The following is a 24,838-nucleotide window of genomic DNA, read 5'->3' on the forward strand; positions in this document are numbered from 1 at the left end:
AAATGATGTCTCTGATTTTTAATATGCTGTCTAGATTTGTCATAGCTTTTCTTCCAAGGAGCAAGAGTCTTTTAATTTCATGGCTGCAGTCACCATCCGCAGTGATTTTGGAGCCCAAGAAGATAAAGGTCTGTCACTGTTTCCATTTTTTCCCCATCTATTTTTCATGAAGTGATGGGACCAGATGCCATGATCTTAGTTTTTTGAACGTTGAGTTTTAAACCAGCTTTTTCATTCTCCTCTTTCACCTTCAAGAGGCTCTTTAGTTGCTCTTCGCTTTCTTCCATTAGAGTGGCGTCATCTGCATATCTGAGGTTATTGATATTTCTCCCGCCAATCTTGATTCCAACTTGAGCCTCATCCAGCCCCTGCATTTCGTATGATGTACTCTGCATATAAGTTAAACAAGTAGGGTGAAAATATACAGCCTTGACATATTCCTTTCCCAGTTGCTCCAAACTAATTCTCCACTTGCTTCCCCAGGCCTTCATTCTTCAGACACACAGATTATTTCCTCCCTGTACATCTCCATGCTTTGGTGGGTGCAGTTGCCTCCAGTTGGAGTGTATAATCCTTGTTGTCAAAGTCCTCTGCATCCTTCAAGGCCTACTTGGCTCCAGTACTACTTTGCTGGTGTCTTCTCTGATCCCAACAGACTTTACCATGCCCTCTCTTGGGCACCCACAACAGTATTACCCATCTTGTCTGTTTTAGCTATTTGTATCACATAAAAGATTTTGATCACAAGTAACAAAAGACACAACTCAGGCTGAGTTACACTATGAAAAGCTTAAGATACTGGTTTAATTTTTCAGTGAGTCTGGTGGCTCTGCCCTGCTCTTTGAATGAGGTTCATTTCAATGGTAGCTTCCTTCCCTCATCAGCACAAAATGACCACTGCTATTTCAGGCTTCACGGTCGAAATCTCCCACAATTCACAGAAAGTCGGCTTCCACACAGGGCTGTCCCTATTCCATGCTGATTGGGCCTCTCTTGTGCCAATCACTGTAGGCTGGGGAATACTGCATGTTGATTGGCTTAGACCAACCTGGTTCCCTCCCTCAAGTTGGAGCAATGTTTACTCACCCAAACCACGAGGGGGAGCAGTGGAGAAAGCTTGGGGAGATACAACAGTGCCCACAGGGCTTTGTAAATGTCTCCCCAAGGAAACAATAATCTCCATGAGCGCAGGGGCTGACTCTACTTCATCTGGGGGTTCCTCCTTTCTCAGAGCCCAGCATGGTGCTTGGCGCCAGAGACACAAGTTTAAATATTCCTTGATTTGAACACGCTTCTGTCCCATAAGATGATACGCTGGGGCCTGGGGCCTGTCCCCTGGCCTCCGAAAACGACAGTGACGGCTGTCAGATGACTGAGAGCGCTAATACTTATGTTCACAAGAGTAGAGTTCTGCGACCCCAATTTCAACCTCCGAATTGGGCTTCTAGAAACATGTGGCCACCGACCTCTACTGGAGATTTGCGGAAGAGAAACCTGGCATAAAGAGGTTTGAGATCAGTCCCCAGGTATTGTCCATTCACTTGCTCACTCACCTGCTCACTGTATTGATGCCTATTTATCATTGCCTCCTCAGCCCATAGCCCCCCTGCTGCAAGGGGACAGGCGGTGTGACTGTAGTGTGCAGTTCCCTCCAGCTGGAGTGTATAACCCTTGTTGTCAAAGTCCTCTGCATCCTTCAAGACCTACTTAGCTCCAATACTACTTTGGTGGTGTCTTCTCTGATCCCACCCCTGCCTGCCTCCACCCATCATGACCATTCTTGATTGATTGCAATTAATTATTTCATTGGTTTTCAGTGGAGTTGTACTATTACTTAAGAGGTATTTGGAAAATGGGGAGTGGGGGGTGTCTTCTATTTTAGTTGTGAAAGTGAAAATCACTCAGTCATACCCGACTCTTTGTGACCCCATGGACTATATAGTCCATGGAATTCTCCAGGCCAGGATATGGAGTGCGTAGCCTTTCCCTTCTACAGGGGATCTTCCCAACTCAGGGATTGAACCCAGGTCTCCCGCATTGCGGGCAGATTCTTTACCAGCTTTTAGTTGTGAGAATGCATTAAAATACTGAAATACATCCAAAGGAAAATTATATCTTTTAAATTTTTCTCTCTTTTTTTGGTTTGGAAGATTTTAGTAATTTTTAGAAGTATGTATCTGCAAATAGGTTAAGTTGTATATGAATTTTATTGCAAGATAGCAAACCCCTTACAAAATGTGTTACATAAGGGTGCATTGGCAGAGCACTTCTGCCTCTGGCTGAGTGAAGAGATGGTAAATCCTCTCCCCAAAAAGCAATTATAAAGTTGGGCAAAATTGATGAAAACAACCATGTAGCACTCTGGACATCAACCAAAGGCACATAACAATTGGAGCAACATCTGTGCTTGGAAACTGGAAATCTGGGCAGTCACAGTGAGGATCGATATCATTTTAGCCTGAGTCTTCTCCTGTTCCCTTCCCCCCAGCTCGGTCAGAATGGAGTTTCCACCAGGGTGGGGCAGTTTCTCTGGTTTGGTTAAAGGGGGCTCAGTGGATTTTGATCAGTAAGTAGCACTCACTCTTGGCAACATTATCGGTTTAAGGGGAAATCTCCAAGTCAGAGAAACATGAAAACCAACAGTTCCACCGGACTAAGTTTCCAATTGTGATTGGGCATATATATTTCTGGCTAAAGCTGCATGCATGTGCCGCAGAAACTAGAAGAGACCGATCAAGCCACAAGCTCCTGGCCAACCCTGAGGCTGTGCATGTGTGTAAAGGAGACAGGAAATAGGCCAGCAGAAAGTAAAAGACAGGGAACATGTGAAAATGGCCTGAATGTTGAATGTGCTCCTGAGATAGGCTGCTTCTAAAAAGGTTTCCCAATAACCCTTGCCTCTAAAATTAGTGTCCTCTCTTTGGGCATAGTCTGAACATAGTGACTTGCTTCTAGTAAATAGAACATGGGAGAAGTGATGGATGTCACTTCCAAGGCCAGGCTATAAAAGACTGACTTCTTTCTTGCTCTCATTCTCTCTTTAGTTCTTCTCCCTTGCTGTTCTGATGAAGCAGGCTGCCATATTATAAAATTCCTTATGGAGAAGCACATGTCACAGGGAACTGAGGGTGGCCTTCTGCCAACAGCCAGCAAAGAAAGAACCCAGTTCAGTGGACTGCAAGAAACCCAGTCCTGCCAACAACCAAATGAGGAGCTTTGAAGCAGCTCCATTCCTAATCAAGGCTTCTGGGCCAAGGAACCTGGTCAACACCTTGATTTAGCTTGAGTCAGAGGCACCCCACTCCAGTACTTTTGCCTGGAAAATCCCATGGACAGAGGAGCCTGCAAGGCTGCAGTCCGTGGGGTCGCTAAGAGTTGGACACGACTGAGCGACTTCACTTTCACTCTTCACTTTCATGCATTGGAGAAGGAAATGGCAACCCACTCCAGTGTTCTTGCCTTGAGAATGCCAGGGACGGGGGAGCCTGGTGGGCTGCCATCTATGGGGTTGCACAGAGTCGGACACGACTGAAGCGACTTAGCAGCAGTAGCAGAGGACCCAGCTAAAGTGTACCCGGACTTCTGACCCTCAAAAGCGTACAATGGACTGCTGACGCACAAAAGCGTACAATAGTAATGTTTTTTGTTTTAAGCCATTAAACTTTGGGTTGATTTGTTATGTAGCAACATGGTAACTGATACAGCTCCCCTACCCAGACAGACTAATCAACAGAGGACAGAAAGTTGGCATTTTGAGCACAATCTCTGTCCAGTCAGATATGCAAATATAGACACAGAGAGAATGTTTTGGAAGCTAGACTTAAATACAAAAACAAGAAAATAAAAATTTTAATCAGAACTTCAGCAGCTTCACACCATAGAGAAAACAGGATATCAGACAAGAATTGCCTGATTCATAGAGCCTGGAGAAGTTATTTTAAAAATAACCAAATGAAAAAGTAGCAACAATAAACCTGGAGTGAGGGTAGAGGTGAATCAGAATCCAAAGTTGCTACTATATTTCTTAATGTCCAATTTTCAACAAAAAATTACAAGTTACACAAAAAAACAGGTAAGTGTGAACTGTACTCAGAAAAGCAACTGTCATTATAAGCTGTCTCTGAGTGTTCCCAGATGTTGAAAGACTTTAAATAGTTATTAAAATATGGTCAAATAATTAACGTAAAACGTGTCTTAAATTTTAAAATATGATAATAATGAATCAACAAAGATTCTAAATAAAAAGACAGAAATCATTTTTAAAGTGAAATTGTGGACTTGAAAAGTACAACTGAAATGAAAATTACACTAGAAAGATTCACCAACAGATTATACATGGCAGAGGAAAGATTGATAGATAGATAGAAATTATCCATTCTGAAGAACAGAGAAAAGAATGACTGAAAGAAAATGAGCAAAGCTTTAGAGACCAAGAGGACAACATTAAGCATGGGTGTCTAGAAGCAGAGAAATGGACAGAAAAAAATAATGGAAAAAAATGGCCAACATCTTCCAGAATTTAATGAAAGAACATTAAATACATATCAAAAAACTCAACAAATCCCACGTAGAATAAACATAAAGAGATTCACACTTAGACTCATCATAGTAAACATTTGAAAGACAAAAATAGAAAAATCAGCAAGAGAAAAATGACATATGTAGGAGAGCAACCACCCAACTAACAGCTGACTTCCCATAGAAAACAACGGAAGGCAGAAGACAACGAAATCATGCATCAAAGTGCTGAGTAAACTGTTAACCAAGAAGTCTATTATCCAGCAAATCTTTTTTTCAGAAACGAAGAGGAAAATATAGACATTTCCACATACACAGACTAAAGATTTTGTTGCTAAAATTCTGCAAATATAAAGCAAATGAATCCAGATACAAAAGATTACATGTATATGATTTTATTTATATAAAATTCCAACAGACAGAACAAATCGATGAAATTAAAAGCCAGGGTGGTGTTTACCCTTGGAGGGAGGTAGTGACTAGCAGGGGCCATAGCGGGGAAATTCTGGAGCACTAGTTATTTATGATTCTGGCACGTTTCTGCATGTAGTTTAAATCAATAAAATTTACTAAAACAAAGAAGGAAGCTTGGCCATGTCACTCCCTCCCCTCTTTTGAATCCCTTTTCTTTTCCCTTTGCTTCCCTTTCCTTTCCAGACTCAGCAGAACAGTGGCCTCCAAGGCGCTGCCTGGTGTGGCCTCTGCCCGCCCCCCAGCGTCATTTCTCACTGCCTTGTAATCTAGTGTGGGAGGAAAGGGACAGGCCGAGCTGCCTCCGTCTTGAAAAAGAAGGAAACTCCATCTCGCACTTTCAGTGAGCTTTGGACTATGTGTCTAGTAGCCATGGGGATAACATACCTACGGCTGAACTGACCTCCCAGACTGATAAACACCAGATTCCATACCAAGATTTCCCATCGCCAAAAACAATGTGATAATCCCCTGTGCATTCAATCACCTTTGTAATCTTCATGGCACCCATTGGTGTAGGCTACAATGTATAACCAGCTGACCCTTCTGATTATGAATCATGGCTGTAACCTGATTGTATCTCCCTTTAACACTTTCCAGGCTAGGTTTGAAGAATCTGGGGATGTGGGCTTGAGCAGTACACTTAAGGTATATAAGGTTTTCACAAAAGTCAGTCGGGGTCCTTGGCTAAGAGGAGACTCTGCCTTGGGCCTGCCGGTGTAATAAACTGCCCTCCACTATTGGCATTGTCCTTCTGAGTGGGTTTGTTTCCCAGAACGCATGGCTACAACACTAGCTACCTAGGCTTCTGCTATTGTGCGAGTGTTCCCTGCTTCTATCCTGCCACACGGCCTTTGCACATGCTCGACCTCCCGGTCCAGAGACCCATTAAGAGCAGTTTACCCTTTAACTTCAGCCACTGCCCAAGTGTGATCCACCCACTAACCCATCCAAGTCTAGTTCTTTGGTTTAGTTCTTAGAATTATATTTCTTCCCTTCAGAGTGCTCCTCTTCACTTGTCCTTATGGATTCACAGAGTAATTATTGAACTGCTGTCTTTCCCACTAGCCCATATGTTTTAGGAGTCCTGATGATGTTTTTATCTTGCCTTATATCCCCTGTACCATGCTGGCATATAGTAGGCATCCGATATCTAGTCAATGAATATAAAAGTAATTAAGCCTATACAAATCTTCATTCTAATTAGAGCACATTGTGGAAAGCCTACCAAACTAAAAAATTTAGATTTTTGTATAAGCTGCAGGGGGCCACTGAAGGTTTTTGAGGAGACATGTGAGTTGACAATTGTTTTAGGAAGATCTCTATGGAAATGGAGGTGGAGAGCCCATACTGGAGGCTGTGGCAGAATCCAGGAGATGGACAGTGACTAAAGAGGTGAAGGAGGAAACAGAACAGGCTCTGTCTTGAAAGCAGGACTCCATCTCGGGCCGGATTGTGGACTTTGAGCTATATGTCCAGTATCTATGGAAACGACATACCAACTGGAAAACCAGGCCCCCGGAAGGAAGAGCCCCAGGGTTCTCCTTCGCCTAAAAGAATACCCTAATTATCTGTGTAACCAGATAGCATCATACATTCTATTATGCTTACTGGGGTATGACCACAGGCCTATTGATAATTGTCCAGTGTTAACTACCTAGGCTTAAGGCATATGATCACGGGTGAACTTTGATTGTATCTTTCTTTTTCCTTTGTTCAGACTAGTTTCAGGGGACTTTATACACTTAAGGTATATAAGGTTTTCACAAAAACTGCCTGGGGTCCTTGGCTAGGAGGAGACTCTGCCTTGGGCCTGCCGGTGTAATAAACTGCACTCCACTATCTGCATTGTCCTTCTCAGTGCGTTTGTTTCCCAGAACCCGTGACTGCAACTGAGGGACAGGATCCATATGGGGAAGCCTGCTCCACTCTGACCCCCACCGACAGCCTGACAATGACCTCACAATCAGCCTCTGGACCTCCTACCCTTGGAGGCCAGTATCCCCGGCTCTGCCCCAGCACTGCCCTTTATGTTCGCATATATGTTCATGTCTAGAGGAAAACACCGTACCATCTGAGTCATCCAGGACCAGCGACCGGAGGCAGAGGGTTCAACAAAGTGGGAGTGGGCCACCTTCCCGCCCACGGCAGGGCCAGGGCTCCACGATGACAGAGCAGTCAGAGGACCTGAAGAACTCCCTGCCTACAGAGAGGAAGCTTGTGTGGAGGTCAGCCGAGGAGAGGCGCATGTCAGACCTGACTCGAGTGTTGGAGTGGCTGGAACGGAGGCAGGGGAAGAAGAAGCAAGCTCTCCAGGTGTGTACTGTCACCGAAAACCTGCAAGCAAGGCTTCATTCAAGGCGACTGAAGCCTGACGTAATGGGGTGAAGGGCAGGTTTGCAGCACGGGGGTGAGGGGTGGATTTGCAGCACGGGGGTGAGGGGCAGGTTTGCAGCACGGGGGTGAGGGGCGGGTTTGCAGCACAGAGGTGAGCCAGTAGAAGAGTGCTGGAGGGCGTGGGGGAGATTGTCCGTGGGATCAGGCCGTCCTTGTTTGCTAAGGATCCCCACGTAGTTAAGCTCCTACCCTGCCACAGAGACAGGGAGGTGGGGATGCTGTCTTTCCCGATGTTCGCATTTCAAAGGATGGCTCTCTGCCTGCTTGTGCTCAGTGTGTCTGACTCTCTGTGAACCTGGACTGTAACCCACCAGGCTCCTCTATCCGTGGAAATTTCCAGGCAAGAATACCAGGGTGGGTTGCCATGCCCTCCTTCAAGGGATCTTCCTGACCCAGCATCTGGAGAAAAACATTCCTGGATCGTAAACCTGGGCGAGAGGCTGAGAGAAGATTTATATCTCAAAGGGGCAGAAAAGGAATTTACAAGTGTAAATTTTCTAAAGAAATTGTTCCAGGAAAGGGGAGGTCAAGGGTCTACTGTCAGGAAGAATCCTGTCTACTTTCACTGAGGTTTCACTTAATGAGAGACATTAAAGCTGTCTCTGTCAGTGTTTCAGAAGGGCGGAGGGACAATTGCTTTTAGGGTCTTGCTGATGTGTCCTTCCCATTGTCCCCAGGCACTTCCAGCCTCGCTGTAGCCCCAGGGTCAAAGGGCATCTTCCACCTCCACTGTCCTCGAGACTCCTGTTAACACAAAAAACCTCAGACGCCCAGTTGAGTCCGACTCTTTGGGACCCCATTGACCTTAAGCCTGCCAGGCTCCTCTGTCCATGGGATTCTCTAGGCAAGAATACTGGAGTGGGTTGCCATTCTCTCCTCCAGGGGATTTTCCTTATCCAGGGATCAAACCTGTGTCTCTTCCATCTCCTGCATTGGCAGGCAGGTTCCTTACCACTAGCACCACCTGGGAACCTCTTCCTTTCTATCCTTCATCAGAACTTAGTTTAACTGCCTGTCTTAGTCCATTTGGGCTGCTACAATCACATGCCATAAACCAGGTGGCTTAGAAACAACAGAAATTTCCTTCTTCCCAACTGAGAGGTTGGGAAGTCCCAGATCTAGGTGCCAGCAGATTTGATATCTGATGAAGGCCTGCTTTGTGGTTCATAGATGGCTGCTTCTTGCTATGTTCTCGTAAAGAGGAGGAGACAGGAGTGCTCTCCAGGGCCTCTCTTCTAAGGTCCTAATCCCATTTATGAGGGCTCCACCCTCATGACCTCACCACCTCCCGAAGGCCCCACCTCCCCAACATTATCACATTAGGAATTAGGATTTCAACATGTGAATTTAGGGGGAGGGGGCACACGAAACAGTCTGCAACACCAGTTTTCTCTCTTTCTCCAGGAACAACCAGTTTTGCCCCAGTTTCCCTCAAGAGTTCCCCTTTGGTCCCCTCATCTACAGAAGGTCAAGCCACACCCTTGGAAAATGGTCTCTTCAGCAGAGGAGGCCACCTGATCTTGACTCCCCTGGCCCCCAGATAAAAAAAATGGATGAAAATGGCATTACTAACAACAGTGATATATTTTACTAAGCATTTGCTGCGTGCCAGGCCCTGTGCTTGGCATTGTAGTGAGTTGTCTGGTCAGCTGCTCCCAGCAAGGCTACAGGGTAGACACTGATCTTACCCACCAGCTGAAGGATAAGGAAGCTGAAATGAAGAGGAGCTCACAGAGCTAGTGAGGGTCGAAGCCAGGGCACAAACTCAGACGTATTCAGTTCCCAGCTCACGGGCTGTCAGGCCCACCCCCCACACACCTTTGCCACCACCTGTCCTTTCCTGCTTCTCCCAGCTCATCCGCCCCTGCCTTTCATGGGAGCTTCTGTTCTGGTTATGTGTTTATTTATCATTATAGTCATTTACTGAGGGTGGCTCAGATAGTAAAGAATCTGCCCGTAATGTAGGAGACCCAGGTTTGATCCCTGGGTTGGGAAGATCCCCTGGAGAAGGGAATGGCAATCCACTCCAATATTCTTGCCTGGGGAATCCCATGGACAGAGGAGCCTGGCAGGCTACAGTCCATGGGGTCACAGAGTCAGACGCAACTGAGCGACTAACACACAATCAGAGCGATCTGGAGTGCTAGTTTCATCAGATACACGTAAACACATCTGACAAACATATTTTACTCTAAGGATTTACCTACCCTACCAAGTACCCCTCATTTTGTGGGGGAGGTGTTAGGGCTTGACTGCTGGGCCTCTCAGAACTCAGTTACAGAAATCTTACTCACTCCTTTGATGAATATACTTGATCCCATCTCTTCCTGCTAAGTTTATATTCTAATAATGTTTTCACAGCTGTCGCTTCTATGTGGCTTTTCTAGTAAATAATTTTGGACCCAGAAAGGGAACAAATTTACTTTCAAAATACAATTGAATCTTCAAGCATCGCTACCCTTTCCAGAAGCATTTGGATTTTGAAAGAAGCTCCTGAGAGAGAGGGTGATGCTTCCGTGGCAGGTCTCGGATGGCAGGTGGCAGGGGACCCTTTACTGAAGACAGCTGGGGGGGGGCTCTCTGTGGCCCTGTCTCCCTTCTCCTGGCAGTCCAGGCTTCTCCCCTCTTCAGCACTATAACCTCTGGGTTATAGTCTACCCAGAGGGCTGTGCCCCTTGTGAACATCTGTCATAAAAGAAGACCCCTGAGATTTAAGGTCACGGGCACAGGGCCCACCAAGTCAGTTTCTGTGACAGTTTCCTGATGGGTCTGTGGTACCAAATCAGTTCCACTCAGCTTCCTTCAAAAGAGGGGACTGCAGCTACTCGGGCAGCTGTTGAAGAGAGGTTGAAGGTTGAGAGGGGAAGGAGGGAGGTGGGCCACTCTCGGAGTAACTGGACTTAGTTTCTCTCTAATCAACTAGGAGTATCAGCCCTGGACCCAGCTTGCACCCTCCCCCCACTAAGCCCCACAAAACCCTGAAGGTAACTAGTACCTACTCCTTAGATGGTCTTTGGACCGCTTCCTTCCACACCCAGACTGGCTTATCAAAACCCTCCTTCCATTCGCAGAGTGCTGCTAACAATCAGGGAGCGCTAAGCACCTCCCCACAGTAATTCATTATTTCCCACCATAACCCTATGAAGTAGCTTCTGCTACCATCCCCATCCTCAGATAAGGGAACTGAACTGCACAGAGAGCCGTCCCTTGCTCAAAGTCACTCGGCCAGACAGCCATAGAGCAGGATTGGAAGCCAGGCCATCAGCCCTGGAGACCAGGTCAGTCATCTGCACAACCCTCAGAACCCGCAGCATACCCCAAGAGGAGATCCAGTCAGTTCAGTTTCCCTGCCAGGCTCCAGCACCCCAAGTCTACTCATTAAGGATGGGCCTGGACGCACCTTTGTGGGCCCCTCCCCTCCTGGGCCGTGATGAAACTTACTAATGAAACTTACTCTCTTACCGGGTTCTCCTGGCAGCTGTGAGAGCCAAGCATACATGCCTCGAATGGACTCGTTGCACTTGCCTGGCCTTCCACCAGGCAGACTGGAGCATCTGGGGAAAGAAAAAGGCGGGAGGATTGTGACGACCGCTCCAGGAGGACAAGATGGGATGGGGGTGGGGTGAAGAGAGGAGGGAGCACCCTGGCTGGGCTCGAAGACTGGAGGTCATGTAGGGAAGTGGCAGCTAGCAAGGCCATTTGAGGGCTGGAAGGAATTCCTCCCAGGCTGGAGGGTGGGGCCCTCCTGTGGAGGGTGATAGGGAGCCAGTGATGGACTCTGAAGTGGAGAGGGACAGCCACGCCTGGCGCTGGAAGTGGGATGAGGACGCCAGGTGTGTCTGGAGGCAGAGGGGCCACCAGGGGAACAGGAGGACGAGAGTAGGTGCTCAGGCTGGGTGCTCCTTCCCCTCTGTGGCGTGCAGGACCAGTCTGTGCCCACTGAGGCAGCCACAGGGCTTTTCTCCCTGTTGTTTCAGAAGAGCAAACCCAAGGTGGTGATAGCCTCGGCAGAACCTGCGAAGGAAGAAAAGAAAACCAAAACTGCCCTGAAACATCAGGGAGCCCGCCGCAGGAGCCAAGGGAATCAACAGGTGGCGTTCTCTGAGCAGGTGACATCACCCCGCCTACCCCAGCCCCTCCACACGAAGAAGGGGGCGCCCACTCTGCTTTTGCACGGAATTGGCTACTTTTTCTTCTAAGTGTGGGGCTCTAAAATTCATCCCTGCCTCACAGTAGCACCCACATAGATCACCCACCCCCTCCAGCCAGCCAGCTCCCACCCAACACACTGCGCAATTCCAGTGGGAAGACCTGCACCCTTGCTGTAGGGCTCGTTCTTCCTGGGCACCACCTCCCTCCCCTAAACCACTCAGGAGTGCCATTGGAAAGGGGGGACAACCAGCGATGGCTGTGGTCTCCAGGGTCCCTCATGAGCTCTAGGGACAGAAGAAAGAAGTTGGTGAGCAGACACCAGTGTGCGCTCCTATCCCAGGGACCCAGCACCTAGAGTCAGCCTCTCCTTGGGTCCCCCTCATCTGCCCTTCAGCCAACCCTTGAACTCACTCACTGGGGGATGAAGGAAGCAGAGCCAGAACCCATTCCCTAGCCTATAACATCTCTCCAGATCTCCTCCCAGGCCTCAGGGCAAAACTCCAAGGAGGACGAAACCTCTGCCCTCTACCGAAGGCTCTACAGAGTGGAAGCAAAGGGAAAACGCCTCAGCAGCCTGACCCCGAGCACCAACCCCAAGGACACACCCAGGAGATCCGGTAAGGGAAGTACCTCGGTGGGGGGATGCCAGAACTGTCCTCACCATTGCCTTCCTATCAGAGGGGCCCAGAGACGGCACCATCCTCAAGGCAACACCGTCTATGTCAGCCCCACTCTGTGGATGCAGGAGCCACCATGACTAGGGATCACAGCATCAGGGGGGTGACCTGGACAGGAGACAAGTGGGTGTCAAGCCTCAGCTGGCACCAGGGGGGTGGGGGCGTTTCTTCTCAGGAAGCTAGTATCCTGTCCCCAGGCTTCCTGAAGTCATTTTGGTGACATCACCCTCAGGTCCAAATGATCTAACTAGCTTAGATACTGTGACAAGGCACTACAGAAGGTACCACAGCTGCTGGCCCGAAACCTGCCAGGTGATGCTAGTACCCAAGAAGAAGTGGGCTTGGGCTATGCCAGATACTTATTGCTAAGACTGACGATCTTTGAGTCCCAGCCCCACTGATGGGTAACAAACTCAGAGTTGCATAATCCCAAGCAAGCCACTCCATCCATGGGGTCTAGTTTTCACGTCCGCAAAATGCGACAATTACACAACCAGCTTCACAGTATAGTGTGGTATTTTAGCAAGTCGAGGCACAGACCACCCTCCGCCAGATGCAGAGTAGCTGCTCAGTAGATGTTAGCAAGGGGCTGCATGCGGCCTTGGTTGCTCGGTCGTGTCCAACTCTTTGTGACTCCGTGGACTATAGCCCTCCAGGCTCCTCTGTCCATGGGATTCTCCAGTCAAGAATACTGGAGTAGGTTGCTATTTCCTACTCCAAGGAATCTTCTCAACCCAGGGATCATACCCATGTCTCCTGCACCTCCTTCATTGCAGGCAAATTCTTTACCACTGAGCCACCTGGGAAGCATATGGAACTTCCCTGTAAACATTTTGCTAACATTCTCAGGTGGGCTGTGTTGGAATAACAAATGCATTTATTGTACCTGGCCTCTTGGGATGGAGGTATATGGTAAAAAAAAAAAAAAAAAATTCTGGAGGGGATTTCCAATTAGCTCAAAGGAAGAGGGGCAAGAGCCTTGGAGTAGGGGTTGCCAGTTCTCCTGTGTTTCCCTCCACTCTGCCCAACAAAAAGTTCCTATTTCTTTTTCATTTAATGTACCAAAGCCATTGTAACCAAACTGTGGTGACTTGCCAGTTAGAATTAAATATGATTGGCTCTAAATGCAATGCGAGATCCAGGACTGAATCCTAGGCTAGTTATTCAGTGAAAGAATTGGTGAAATCCAGGAAAAAAAACTCTGTAACATGCCCATGTTAATCTGTCATTCCTGGCTTATGTAAGATGTTAACATTGGGTGGGGGGGATGTATAGGAGCTGTCTGTAAGAGTTGGCTTTGCAATTCTTCTCTTCTATAAATCTAAAAGTTTTCCAAAATAAAAAGTTTATTTTCAAATAAGTGGAAGGAGTTCAACTTATGCCCTATGGGAAGCCCCACCCCTTCCCCAAGTGTCCTGTTGTTCTCCCTGTCCTGGTCCTGCCGGGAGGCTGAGCATCTGTGGATCTCACTTCCAGGACTATTTCCTTCTCCCTGCTCTCTGCCAACCCAGACAGGGAACACATCCCTTCTCCCCAGACCTCTCACATGAAGCCATTGTGTGTCAGCAAACTTTACTGAAAGTTTGGGGCAGCAAAGGTAAATAATTACATCATAGATGTACACAGCAAACGTATTAGAAGTCTATTATGATGCCCTCTCGTTCTTCAAAGTCCTTTGTCCCCTGCCATCAGGAGATTTCCCTGATGGCTCCATTTCCTGCAGGGCTGGCTTCCAGATGCTTTGCCAACTCCAAGACTAGGACTAGGGTCAGACAAGCTAGGCACGCAGGACACAAAATTTAAGAAGGTGGTCTCTCTCAGGCCCACCTTGCCCTTGCATGAGCCTGAGAGCAAACACCTCCGTTAGTTCGCCCCCTGAGTTCCTTGTTCGTCTCACTCTAGTCCTGGTTCTGCCCAGCTCTCCCTCTTTTTCTCTCTTTCCTCTCCCTTCTCCTCTATCCTCTGCCTTCCCTGCCCCACACATTCCCATTGCCTTCTTACCTCAAGGGATCATTTTGTTCCACTGTCTCATTCCACACTCAATGCAGTCTGTGAAAAAAAGTATTTTTTTCAATGTAGTCTCAAAAAAGATATTTTCCTAAACAAAGGTAGTTCCTTCCCTAAGAGAAACTCTGACACAAGTTGATATTTTTTCCGTCTCACTGCACAAGGATGCCAGCAGGGCAGGCTGACTCGCCAGCCCTTTGGTCCTCTGCAGTGCCTCCTGCATCTATCTGCCCAGCCCTGTGCCCCACAAAGCCACCCTGTAGGAGAGCAGGCATCCCTCTCTAAATGCAATACAACCAATAGCCACTGGGGGTCAGCAGGAGCTCACGCAGACAAGTGGGCCGTTGTTCATAGGCATCCAGCAACCACCCGGGCATCCACGTGTGGCACCAGGACTGAGTCAGGGCTGAGTCTGGGCACAGCAAGGGGAACATACTGTGAAAGCTGTCAGGAGGCCAGACATGAGTGAGCAGGATCTGGTTTGGGAGTCAAGATCAAGACAAAGCAGCCTCTAGGAAGGGTGTAGAGGGAGTTAAGGGCTATGGCAAAAGTCTAAGAAGGATAAGTGTGGATCAAGAAAAAGCTTTCTTTAAAAAAAATTTTTTTTAACTTTTTATTTTATACTGGAGTATAGTGGATTAACAATGTTGTGATAGTTTCAGGTGGACAGCAAATACATATATGGGGATACAGAATACATATACAGGGATTCAGCCATACAGATACATGTATCCATTCTTCCCCAAACTCCCCTCCCACCCAGGCTACCACATAACATTGAGCAGAGTTCCCTGTGTTGTACAGTAGGTCCTTGTTAGTCTTCCATTTAAAAAATAGCAGTGTGTACCTATCGATCCCAAACAAGGAGAAATACTCTAGCCAGAACATCTCTTACTAACCTCCCTCAGCCCCACTCAGCACCCAAACAATTGGCGTCATTTTCAAGAACCAGCTGTTTTAGGGTCTTGTCCACCAGTTCTGTCTGTGTAGTTTCCTCTCTGCACATCCCATTATCAGCTTAGAGAAGCCTGTGCAGATTTCTGCAGCTCTCCATGCTACTCTGCCCTGTAGATTCTAGCTGAATTGTCTATTCTCTGTTCTCAACTCAGAGAAATGGCTAGACTCCTGTCTAGGTTTTCTCTACCCATGCTGCAACCCTAAAGCATCTTCCAGCCATCAGCTGGGGCTCTCGTGGGACTCACCCCTTCTGTTTCATTTTCTAAAGGATCACTGCCCTGTATTGCCAACGTCTGAAATATGCCATTTCACCTATCAGGCCCCAGTGTTTAATTGCTTGAGACGGACAGGTAAATCTAGTTCCTATTACCACACCTTGGCTGAAAGCAGAAATCTCAGACTGGCCTTTCCAAAAGACAGCCCTAATTGAGTGCAATCACAAGACATGGAAAAAGTTTACGAAGTTGGATCTGAATTCTTAAAAGGTGACTGTGGCTAAGGGCCACTAAAAGATGCTGGGAAAGCATTGGGAACACACTTGCAAAGTAAATCTTGACAAAATCTGAGCATCTAGGCTAAGAAAATGGAATTCATTTGGCTTTCTCTTCTTGCCCACCTATGCTCAGGGCATTCTATCAATGCCAGGCAAGTGTGTATTCCTAATGCAGAGGGTTGGGATGCAGTTACCCCCTCTGTCTCTGGGTGATTATAGAGTCAACGCCTGGAGTCCCAAACACAGCTCACCAGAAACCTAATGTATTTGTTCAGCCATGGTCTCAGAAATATGGGACATTTTGTCCAAAAGGGTAGCCAGGACAGGCTCCCAGAAAAAGGCATTGATAACCTGGGTTCACATTTTCCTGGCATCTTGGTCACATGACTTAATCTCTCTGATCTTCCACTTTATTATTTGATCAATGGGCGTGATATGGTTGTAAGACTGTAGTGCCCCCTCCCTAGAAAGCCTTTAGAAAACTGCCTGAAATGTGAGTTACTCAATAAGTGTTAGCCAATATGTATAATTCTCATTACCATTCATTTTAGTACTCATTTTCCCTGCATGAGACCTACTTTGATCCAGAAGAGGATCAAATGTCTCAAGAAAGTCCATGGCCCTTTCTCCAAGGGATTTCCATCTGTGTCAATGGAGATGTGTACCTCACGATTCTCTTGGAACATGGTAGCAATTTCCACCATGCATAAACGACTGCTGATCCCTCCTGACTCCATCACTCTCTCAGGGGCCTGCTATCAGTTTAGAGAGCTGTACTGGACACAAAGATCCCAGTTCAGCCACGGACTCATTGTGAGCCCTTGGGCAAGTCAGAGCCTCTCTCTAGGCCGTTGTCCCTCCATTTATGTTATAGAAAGTCTAGACTTTCCCAGACGTATTCGGATAAAATTTCTGCATTTTATTCATGAATTCTTGCAAGTTTACAGGAAGAACAACTTACTTACAAAGAAAAAGTCAGATTAGCATCAATCTAGAAATGACACTTATAGACTACTGATTATTACAATCTCACAATCATATTCTTAGTCCATATATAAGTTACTGTTAGGGTGAATGAAAGATATTTGCAAAGTCAGAAATATAGGGAGTTTCTCAGCCACTTATTCGTTTATCTAAAGAAAATGCTCTAGAAGAGAACAGAGACATCAAATTAGGAAATAGTTGATTTAAAAATAAAAATCTTGATATGCACTTAAAATCATGTGTTTTTAGAAAGAACGAAAAAGGATAGGCAAAGAGATATGCAAACAGATGAGGTGGATTTAACGCTAAAACAAACAACAGGGTGAAAGAGAGAGATTTTAAAATGCTAGAGAGAGTAAACTGTAAACCTACATACACCAAAAATAGTAGTTAAATAAACATTTAGAAATGCAAAGTAAGTCTGACAAAAATAGTTACAGTAGGAGACTGCAATATACCTCTTTCAAGACAGATCAAATAGATAATTTCAGAAAGTGCCTAGAAGAATTTAACAATGCAATTAACAAACCACAACTTTATATTTGAATAGAGAACACACATTTTTATATGGCCAAAGCATATTCACCAAAAGAAAACTTTAACATTCAAAATAGTAAAGATTTTAGGGCCAGTTACAACTCAATAATTAGAAATAAAATTTAAATTAAAAGATAATCTCAACAAAAATTAAGAAACACACTTCCAAAATACCATGATTTCAAAGATAAAAACTAATGGAAATAAGACTGTTTCATACCAAAATCTATGGGATAAAGGCAAAATCTATGCCTAGAAGAAAATATACAGAGAAAACTGAAAGCAATGGTTCTTGTCTTTATTAAAACAAATAAAAAAGTAATACTTTTATTAATTTAATGACATAGAAGAAATAATTACTATGAAAAAGAGAATTCATCCATTTAATACCAAATAAGATGAATGAAATACAAAATTAAAAGTAGCTAAAAGCATAAATCCAAAGATAGCTTTTTAAAAAAACAAGTGACAAATAGTATGTATATCATAAGCCTTGTCAAAAGAAGAGTCAAAAATATACAAGATTTTATACGAGAAAGGGTGCATAAGCAAAGGTAAGAAATATATTAAGTGAATTATAATAGAGTGTTGGAGAAGACTCTTGAGAGTCCCTTGGACATCAAGGAGATCCAACCAGTCCATCCTAAAGGAAATCGGTCTGGAATATTCATTGGAAGGGCTAATGCTGAAGCTGAAACTCCAATACTTTGACCACCTGATGCAAAGAACTGACTCATTTGAAAAGACCCTGATGCTGGGAAAGATTGAAGGCTGGAGAAGGGGTGGACAGAGGATGAGCTGGTTGGATGGCATAACCGATGCCATGGACATGAGTTTGAGTAAACTCCGGGAGTTGGTGATGGACAGGGAGGCCTGGCATGCTGCAGTCCATGGGGTCACAAAGAGTCAGACATGACTGAGTGGCTGAACTGAACTGAACTAAAACCCAACATAAATGAATAATTTCTTCTCATACTATAAACTATCAAATGGACATAATAAAGAGTGGAAAAGTTGACTAGAGCAATTCCTGAGGTAAAAATTGGAAGATGGGAGACATCTTCCCACTAAAAAGGCACAGGGACAAATGGTTTCACACCACGTTCTACCTAACATTAAAAATCAAATAATCCCAGTGTTACTTCAGCTATTTCAGGCTACATAAACATAGACATTTCTATTTTCTCATTTTCCTTGTTATGATTTTTAGATAAAGGTCTGTAATTTAAAAGTGCACATTTCATTTTCTTTCTTTTTTTTTGCTGGAGATTCAGTTAATTAATTTTTTTTTTTTTAGTATTTTAAAAACAATTTAATTAGAAATTACATTCTACATACAGGTCAACACATTTCATTTTCAAATACATCGTTTTTTAAGTATTTTTAATATAATGTATCATTTTGATATTAATTTCTCATTTAAATTCTTTCTTCTCTGCAATCACCCTCTGTGTTTTTTCAGTCTTTTAACTTTATTGAGGCTTCCAATGGCTAAGGTAAATGTCACATTGCACTTGAAAATATGTAGGTTATTTTTTAATATCTTTTGATATTGATGTCTAACATAATTCCACAGTGAGAAGAGAACAGACTCTATGATTCAGCATCAGTCATTCAGATCATGAAATTTTTGCACCTTGCTTTATGTTCCTGGATATGTTCCAGTTTATGGTCTCCTGATTTATAGTCTATGGGAACTTGAATAGAATTTGTATCCTGTTGTTGTGTGAAAATTGTATAAATATTAATTGTGTTGAATTGGTTCATAGTGCTTTTCAGGTCTACTATATCCATCTACTTTTCTGTCTGTTCACTCTATTAATTTTTGAGAGCTTGATAGTGAAACTTCAACTAAAAGTCTTAATTTATCTACTTAAAAAAAGAATTGTAATATAGAGTGGAACCATATGTAACTTGGTTCTGTATTTTCCAAGTCTCCTGTAAATGTGTTACTGTACTTTCATAATTTAAAAATAAGAAAATATAGGTATTTCTGCATTAATTTGACAAGCCACCATGCTGGATGATGCAGGGAACCTGAAGCTGGTGCTCTGTGACAATCTAGAGGGGTGGGATGAGGAGGGAGGTGGGAGGGAAGTTTGGATGGGAGAAAGCATATGTACACCTATGGCTGTTTCATGTTGCTGTATGGTGGAAACCATCACAATATTGTAGAGTAATTATCCTCCAATTAAAAATAAAATTAAAAAAAAATATATTAGGCAAAAAGCAGGCCAACCTCACAATAATATGGATGCAAAGTTATTTTTAAAATTTTAGCAAATAGACCTAATGTTTGAAAATATGGCAAATATACCCATCTATGAAATGAATAATAAGCCATGACCAAGTAGGATTTATTATAGCAGCTTGCAAATGGTTAGGATATCAAGGTATCTAATAACACGATTTATCAGTAAATTAAAGGAAAGCCATATGATCGTATCAGTAGATGATAGAAAAGCAATAAACAGACAACCAATTATTGCTAATAAAAACCTTATGTAGACTAAAACTGCTGAATATTACAAAGCATTCTAAAAATTCTGGCATACATCATTCTAAATGATGGAATGTTAAATCACTTTATTAAAATCAAAAACAAAATGAAGGATGACTTCCTTCATCATTATTGACACTGTTTTGGAGAGTGTCAAATGCAACATGTCAAGAAGAGTACATAATTTTTACAAATATTAAAGGGAATATGTTTTCATTTTTCTGCTGATATGACTGTCTTTCTGCAAAACTCCAGAAATTCTAGGCCTAAAATGATACTATATGGTGTGGTTGTTTGTGTACTAGAAAAACAAAAATTTTACCAGTAGTCTTTTCTGTATACCAGTCCCACCAGTTAGAAATGGGAAGAAAATACTCGTGCAAGCAAAAGTCTGTAAAATACAGAAGAGTATATTTAACAAGAAAATAATTAAGGCCGCCAAGCTCTAGTCCCAGCAGTATTCCCCTCAGTACAAACTCCATATTTGAGCAGCAGCAGACCCTCACTATTTCATTTAATATATGTGTGCCTTTCTGCACACTGTTCCTCCCGCCCAGCCATGCTCTTCCTCCTGCCTGCAATACTTTTCTTCCTTTTTATCATATGATAAACTGTTTGTCCTTTAAAATCCCAGTTCAAAGTTGATCTCCTCTAATACCTTCTTCTAAACCCCCTTTAGGCTAAAGTTCACTTTAGGTGAATTTTCTCTAGGGAAGGAGAGAAGATTGGGAGAAGGAAATGAATGAAAGGCGGAAAAGGGAGAGAGTAGAGAAGAATGAGAGACAAGGAGAAAGTAAGGAGGATAAGATGAATAGGGATTAAACAAATGCTGAATGAGAAGCAGCCAAGTTCTTGGCAAGATGTTAGATCCGGTAAGGTTTGAAACCCATGCAGCCTTCCAGGCCCCATCCCCTTCCTGTCCACCTTACCACCACTCCAACCAGGACCTAACTCCCTGGTGACATCTAATTTCAGACTTAGACATCAAGGATGCAGTCGCTCAAGAATCCGCTCAGCGCCCAATGCAGTACCGTCGACAAAGCGTCATAGAACCCGTATTACAGGACACTGCCTTTGCCCAGAGGAAGTCAACCGTCTTCAGAGAGTGGGGGGGCAAGATACCTGATGCCTCTTATGAGCGTAAGCTGAAAAGCCTCATGGAGAAGGGCACAGAGCCCAAGATGGAGATGATGAAGATGCTGAAGCCGGAAGAGGTGCTGAGCTGCCGGTAAGCAGCCCTGCATGGGTAGGGCTGGGTGCTCCCTGTAAGACCAGGCTCTGCTCACGGCGGTCTGTGGCTCAGACACCTGGGCTGAGCCCAGAGCAAGGGAGGGTGGCTGCGGCATGTGCGGGCTCCGCTTTGAGTCCCAAAGAGCTGAAGCCGGTGGGTCCACTAACGAACACGACATTGAGGTGCTGGCGTTTTGATGCCCTGCCTTAGGACACGTACACATCTTTCCCCAAATTTCTGTTTGACAGAAGAAACCATGACTGTTACTCACAAAGGAAAGAATGAGTTGTTTGTGGCCTTTCCTTTTAACAGGAAACTCCCCTAAGTTCCTTTATGCTGTCGAATTGCTGGGACAGTAGCCACCATTCCCAGGGGCTGCCTGCTGTATGTTTGGGGTTTCAGACTCTAAAGTGACCATAAACAAAGTTGGAAACCATTTGGCGTGTATGATGTTACCAAGGGGTCTCCCTTCTTGCTGTTCTTTGTCCTAGTTACAAGACCCACTGGTTTTCAGCAACACCAAACAGCAAGGCTTCTGCCCCCAACCCGAGCGTCCCTCCCCAGCCTGATGTTACTCTTTACTGTAAAGATGTATCTGACATGGTTCAGAAACTTTAGTAGAGGATATAGGACAACAGAATAAGGTAGTCATCTTTGTAGAGTTCACAGCAGTGAACTCACCTGCAGGTTTCAGACACCTGGCATCCACAGGCCCCACCACACAGTCCTGGTCTGCTGGCTGACTGGCTGGTGGGTGGATGGGTGGAATGGCTAACCAGCTAAAAGATGGGCAGCAAGCCTTGTTGACTAGAGGGGGTTTCTGCCTCCTGCCACTTCCATGGCTGAATGACTTGGCCATGGCTTTCAGATTGATAGCGTGGTTTTAATTGACTCTGGCCAAAGATAGTCTTCCTGGGTTCCATTGCGGGGAGAAATGAGACTTGGACAGCGTAGTGGGGAGAGAATATTTGGAGATGGCAAAAAACAAGCCATTAGAAAAACATCCAAAAGAAGGATGAGATTGTCTTTTGTGATCTTAGTGAGGGCGCACAGGTAGCTGTGTGTGAGATCCTCCCCCCAGGGGCTGGGCTGGTCAAGGAGGGACGGGGTGGACTGTGGCTGGAGCCATCAGGGAAAGGCAGGACTGGTGGGAGCTGACAGTGAGACCAAGGAAGCTCTGGGCAGATCTTGAAAAAGAAGGGAAGTTCATTGGTGGCCTACTGCTTAGGATGCCAGGCTTTCACTGCTGAGGGCCTGGGCTCGATCCCTAGTCAGGGAACTAAGATCCTGTGGGCCGTGGGTACGGTCAGAAAAAAGGAAAGAGATGGGAGACCATTTCCAATGGATGGAAAACCCAGTGTCTGCAATATACTACTCTTTCCCCACCATGTGTAGCAAAGTAACCAACCAGAAGGTAGCCTAAAAGCAGCCTGAGTCGGGGGCCTCCCTCCTTATGCTAAAGCTGAGAGCAAGGCCAAGGTTGATGGTGGGACAAGGGACATGATGGCAGAGATACTCTCTAAACCGCATGGCAGAGACGGCATCAGTCCTATCCTTCAGTTACAAGTCAGAACGCTGGGGCTTAGCTAATATTTTAAAATGATGTTTTAATTTTAATTGTTTGAATACTATTAAAAAATACTCACCTCTATTTCTACAACTTTCTCAGCCTTTATTTCCACTGTCCTGTATTTCCCCCAGCCCTTGGCCTCACTCAGATTACACACACGTGGCAGTGACAAGAGAAAACACCTCACAATTTGCATTCAGGTTTTTCCTCCCCACTTGGCATGACATCACAGCCGTATTGCACCTTCTTCTCGAAAATGATATTTTAACATTAAGAAGATTTCTTGAAATGAATATTCCATTGTTTGCTTGACATTCCTCTACTGATGGAATTTATTATTTTCTTATTGTCAATAACCCCAAAATAAATACTTTCATTGATATGGATTTTCTTCCATTGACTTCTCTTCTTGGGATAAGCTGAGGACCAGAGTGGAATTACTGAATCAAAAATACTAAACTTTTTTGGGTGGAGAGGCAACTTGTTTGGCATAAACGTTGCCAAATTTATTTCCAAAAGAGTTATGCCATTTTTCTAGATTCCATATATATGTGTTAATATACGATATTTGTTTTTCTCTTCTAGAAAAAAATGTTACTTATGAACCTATTTGCAGGGCAGGAATAGAGACACAGATGTAGAGAATGAACTTGTGGACACAGTGGGGAAGGAGAGGTTGGGACAGTTTGAGAGAGCAGCATTTGCACATACACACGACCATATGTAAACTAGAGAGCTAGTGGGAAGCTGCTCTAGAACATAGGGGGCTCAATTCAGCGCTCTGTGATGACCTAGATGGGTGGGATGGGGTGGCTGGGTGGGAGGGAGGCTCAAGAGGGAGTGGGTATGTATATATTTACGGCTGATCCATGTTGTACAGCAGAAACCAACACAACATTGTAAAGCAATTATTCTTCAATTAAAAACAAATTTTAAAGAGTTATGCCGGTAAAAACTCCCACCAAGTCTTTTATGAGACCTCTGTCAGCTCCAGAAATGTCTGGAGAGCCAGTCCTTACAGAGGTCCCCACACTGACGCTGCTTAAATCTAAGCTCTTTTCAATAAAGTTTGGAGCTGCGGTGACTCCACCCTCAACTGACCTGTTTGGCCTTGTCTTGCACAGATACCTGAGGTTATCCAAGAACAACATTCGAACCTTGCTCAAGCTGTGCAAGGATGCGGGAATGAATGTGGACATCCACCCCCACATGATCGAAGGAGAGATAGATGCTAAAAAGGTGTTCAACCAAAACATCAGTGTAGCCCTCTAAAGAGCCCCTCTCCCTGGCCGCCTCGAGCTCCCTCTGCTGTTGGATCCTCAGCCTCCAGATGCCACCCTCTGGTACACCACACTGGCCCTTCAGACCTGGGCCACCCCCTTTAGACGGTAGCAATTAGGAAACAAAGCTAGACTGCTTGCATCATTGTGTTGATGTAGTATTTTGTCTTTGTCATCAAGTCAGAACCAACGCAGGAGAAACTATGGGTTTTCTCCCCACCTCCCAAAGAGCACTCCCTAGAAAAGAAATCTTAGAAGTGAGAAATGGGAGTCCAAAGTCTCCAGTCTCTGTACAGAAAAAGTCTTAATGACCCAGATAAAACGATGGTGTGAGCACTCACCTAGAGCCAGACATCCTGGAGTGTGAAGTCAAGTGGGCCTTAGGAAGCATCACTGTGAACAAAGCTAGTGCAGGTGATGGAATTCCAGCTGAGCTATTTCAAATCCTAAAAGATGATGCTGTTAAAGTGCTGCACTATACGCAAGCAAATTTGGAAAACTCATCAGTGGCTACAAGACTGGAAAAGGTCAGTTTTCATTCTAATCTCAAAGAAAGGGAATGCCAAAGAATGTTCAAACTACCATACAATTGCACTCATTTTACATACGAGCAAAGTAATGTGCAAAATTCTCCAAGTTAGGCTTTAACAGTACATGAACTGAGAACTTCCAGATGTTCAAGCTGGATTTAGAAAGGGCAGAGGAACTAGAGATCAAATTGCCAACATCCACTGGATCACAGAAAAAGCAAGAGAATTCCAGAAAAACATCTGCTTCTGCTTCATTGACTATGCTAAAGCCTTTGACTGTGTGGATCACACAAACTGTGGAAAATTCTTAAAGACGTGGGAATAGCAGACCACCTTACCTGCCTTCTGAGAAACCCGTATGCAGGTCGAAAAGCAATAGTTAAAACTGGAACAATGGACTGTTTCAAATTGGGAAGGAGTCCATCAAGGTTGTATATATTCACCCTGCCCATTTAACTTATATGCAGAGTACATCATGAGAAACGCCGGGCTGGAGGAAGCACAAGCTGGAATCAAGATTGCCGGGAGAAATAT

General features: G+C 44.8%; 1 protein-coding gene across 1 annotated transcript; it reads left to right on the forward strand.

Annotated features, from left to right (window-relative positions):
• Positions 1 to 7,020: 7,020 nt before the first annotated feature.
• On the forward strand, positions 7,021 to 23,916 carry C18H16orf78 (chromosome 18 C16orf78 homolog). The gene is made up of 5 exons (NM_001079648.2): positions 7,021 to 7,305; positions 11,364 to 11,495; positions 12,011 to 12,155; positions 20,669 to 20,921; positions 23,619 to 23,916. Exons 1-5 carry the CDS (start codon positions 7,156 to 7,158, stop codon positions 23,764 to 23,766), a joined length of 828 nt encoding a protein of 275 aa, NP_001073116.2. The 5' UTR covers positions 7,021 to 7,155; the 3' UTR covers positions 23,767 to 23,916.
• Positions 23,917 to 24,838: the final 922 nt, after the last annotated feature.

Source organism: Bos taurus, chromosome 18 (genome assembly GCF_002263795.3).
Source record: "Bos taurus isolate L1 Dominette 01449 registration number 42190680 breed Hereford chromosome 18, ARS-UCD2.0, whole genome shotgun sequence".
Taxonomy (NCBI): Eukaryota; Metazoa; Chordata; class Mammalia; order Artiodactyla; family Bovidae; genus Bos; species Bos taurus.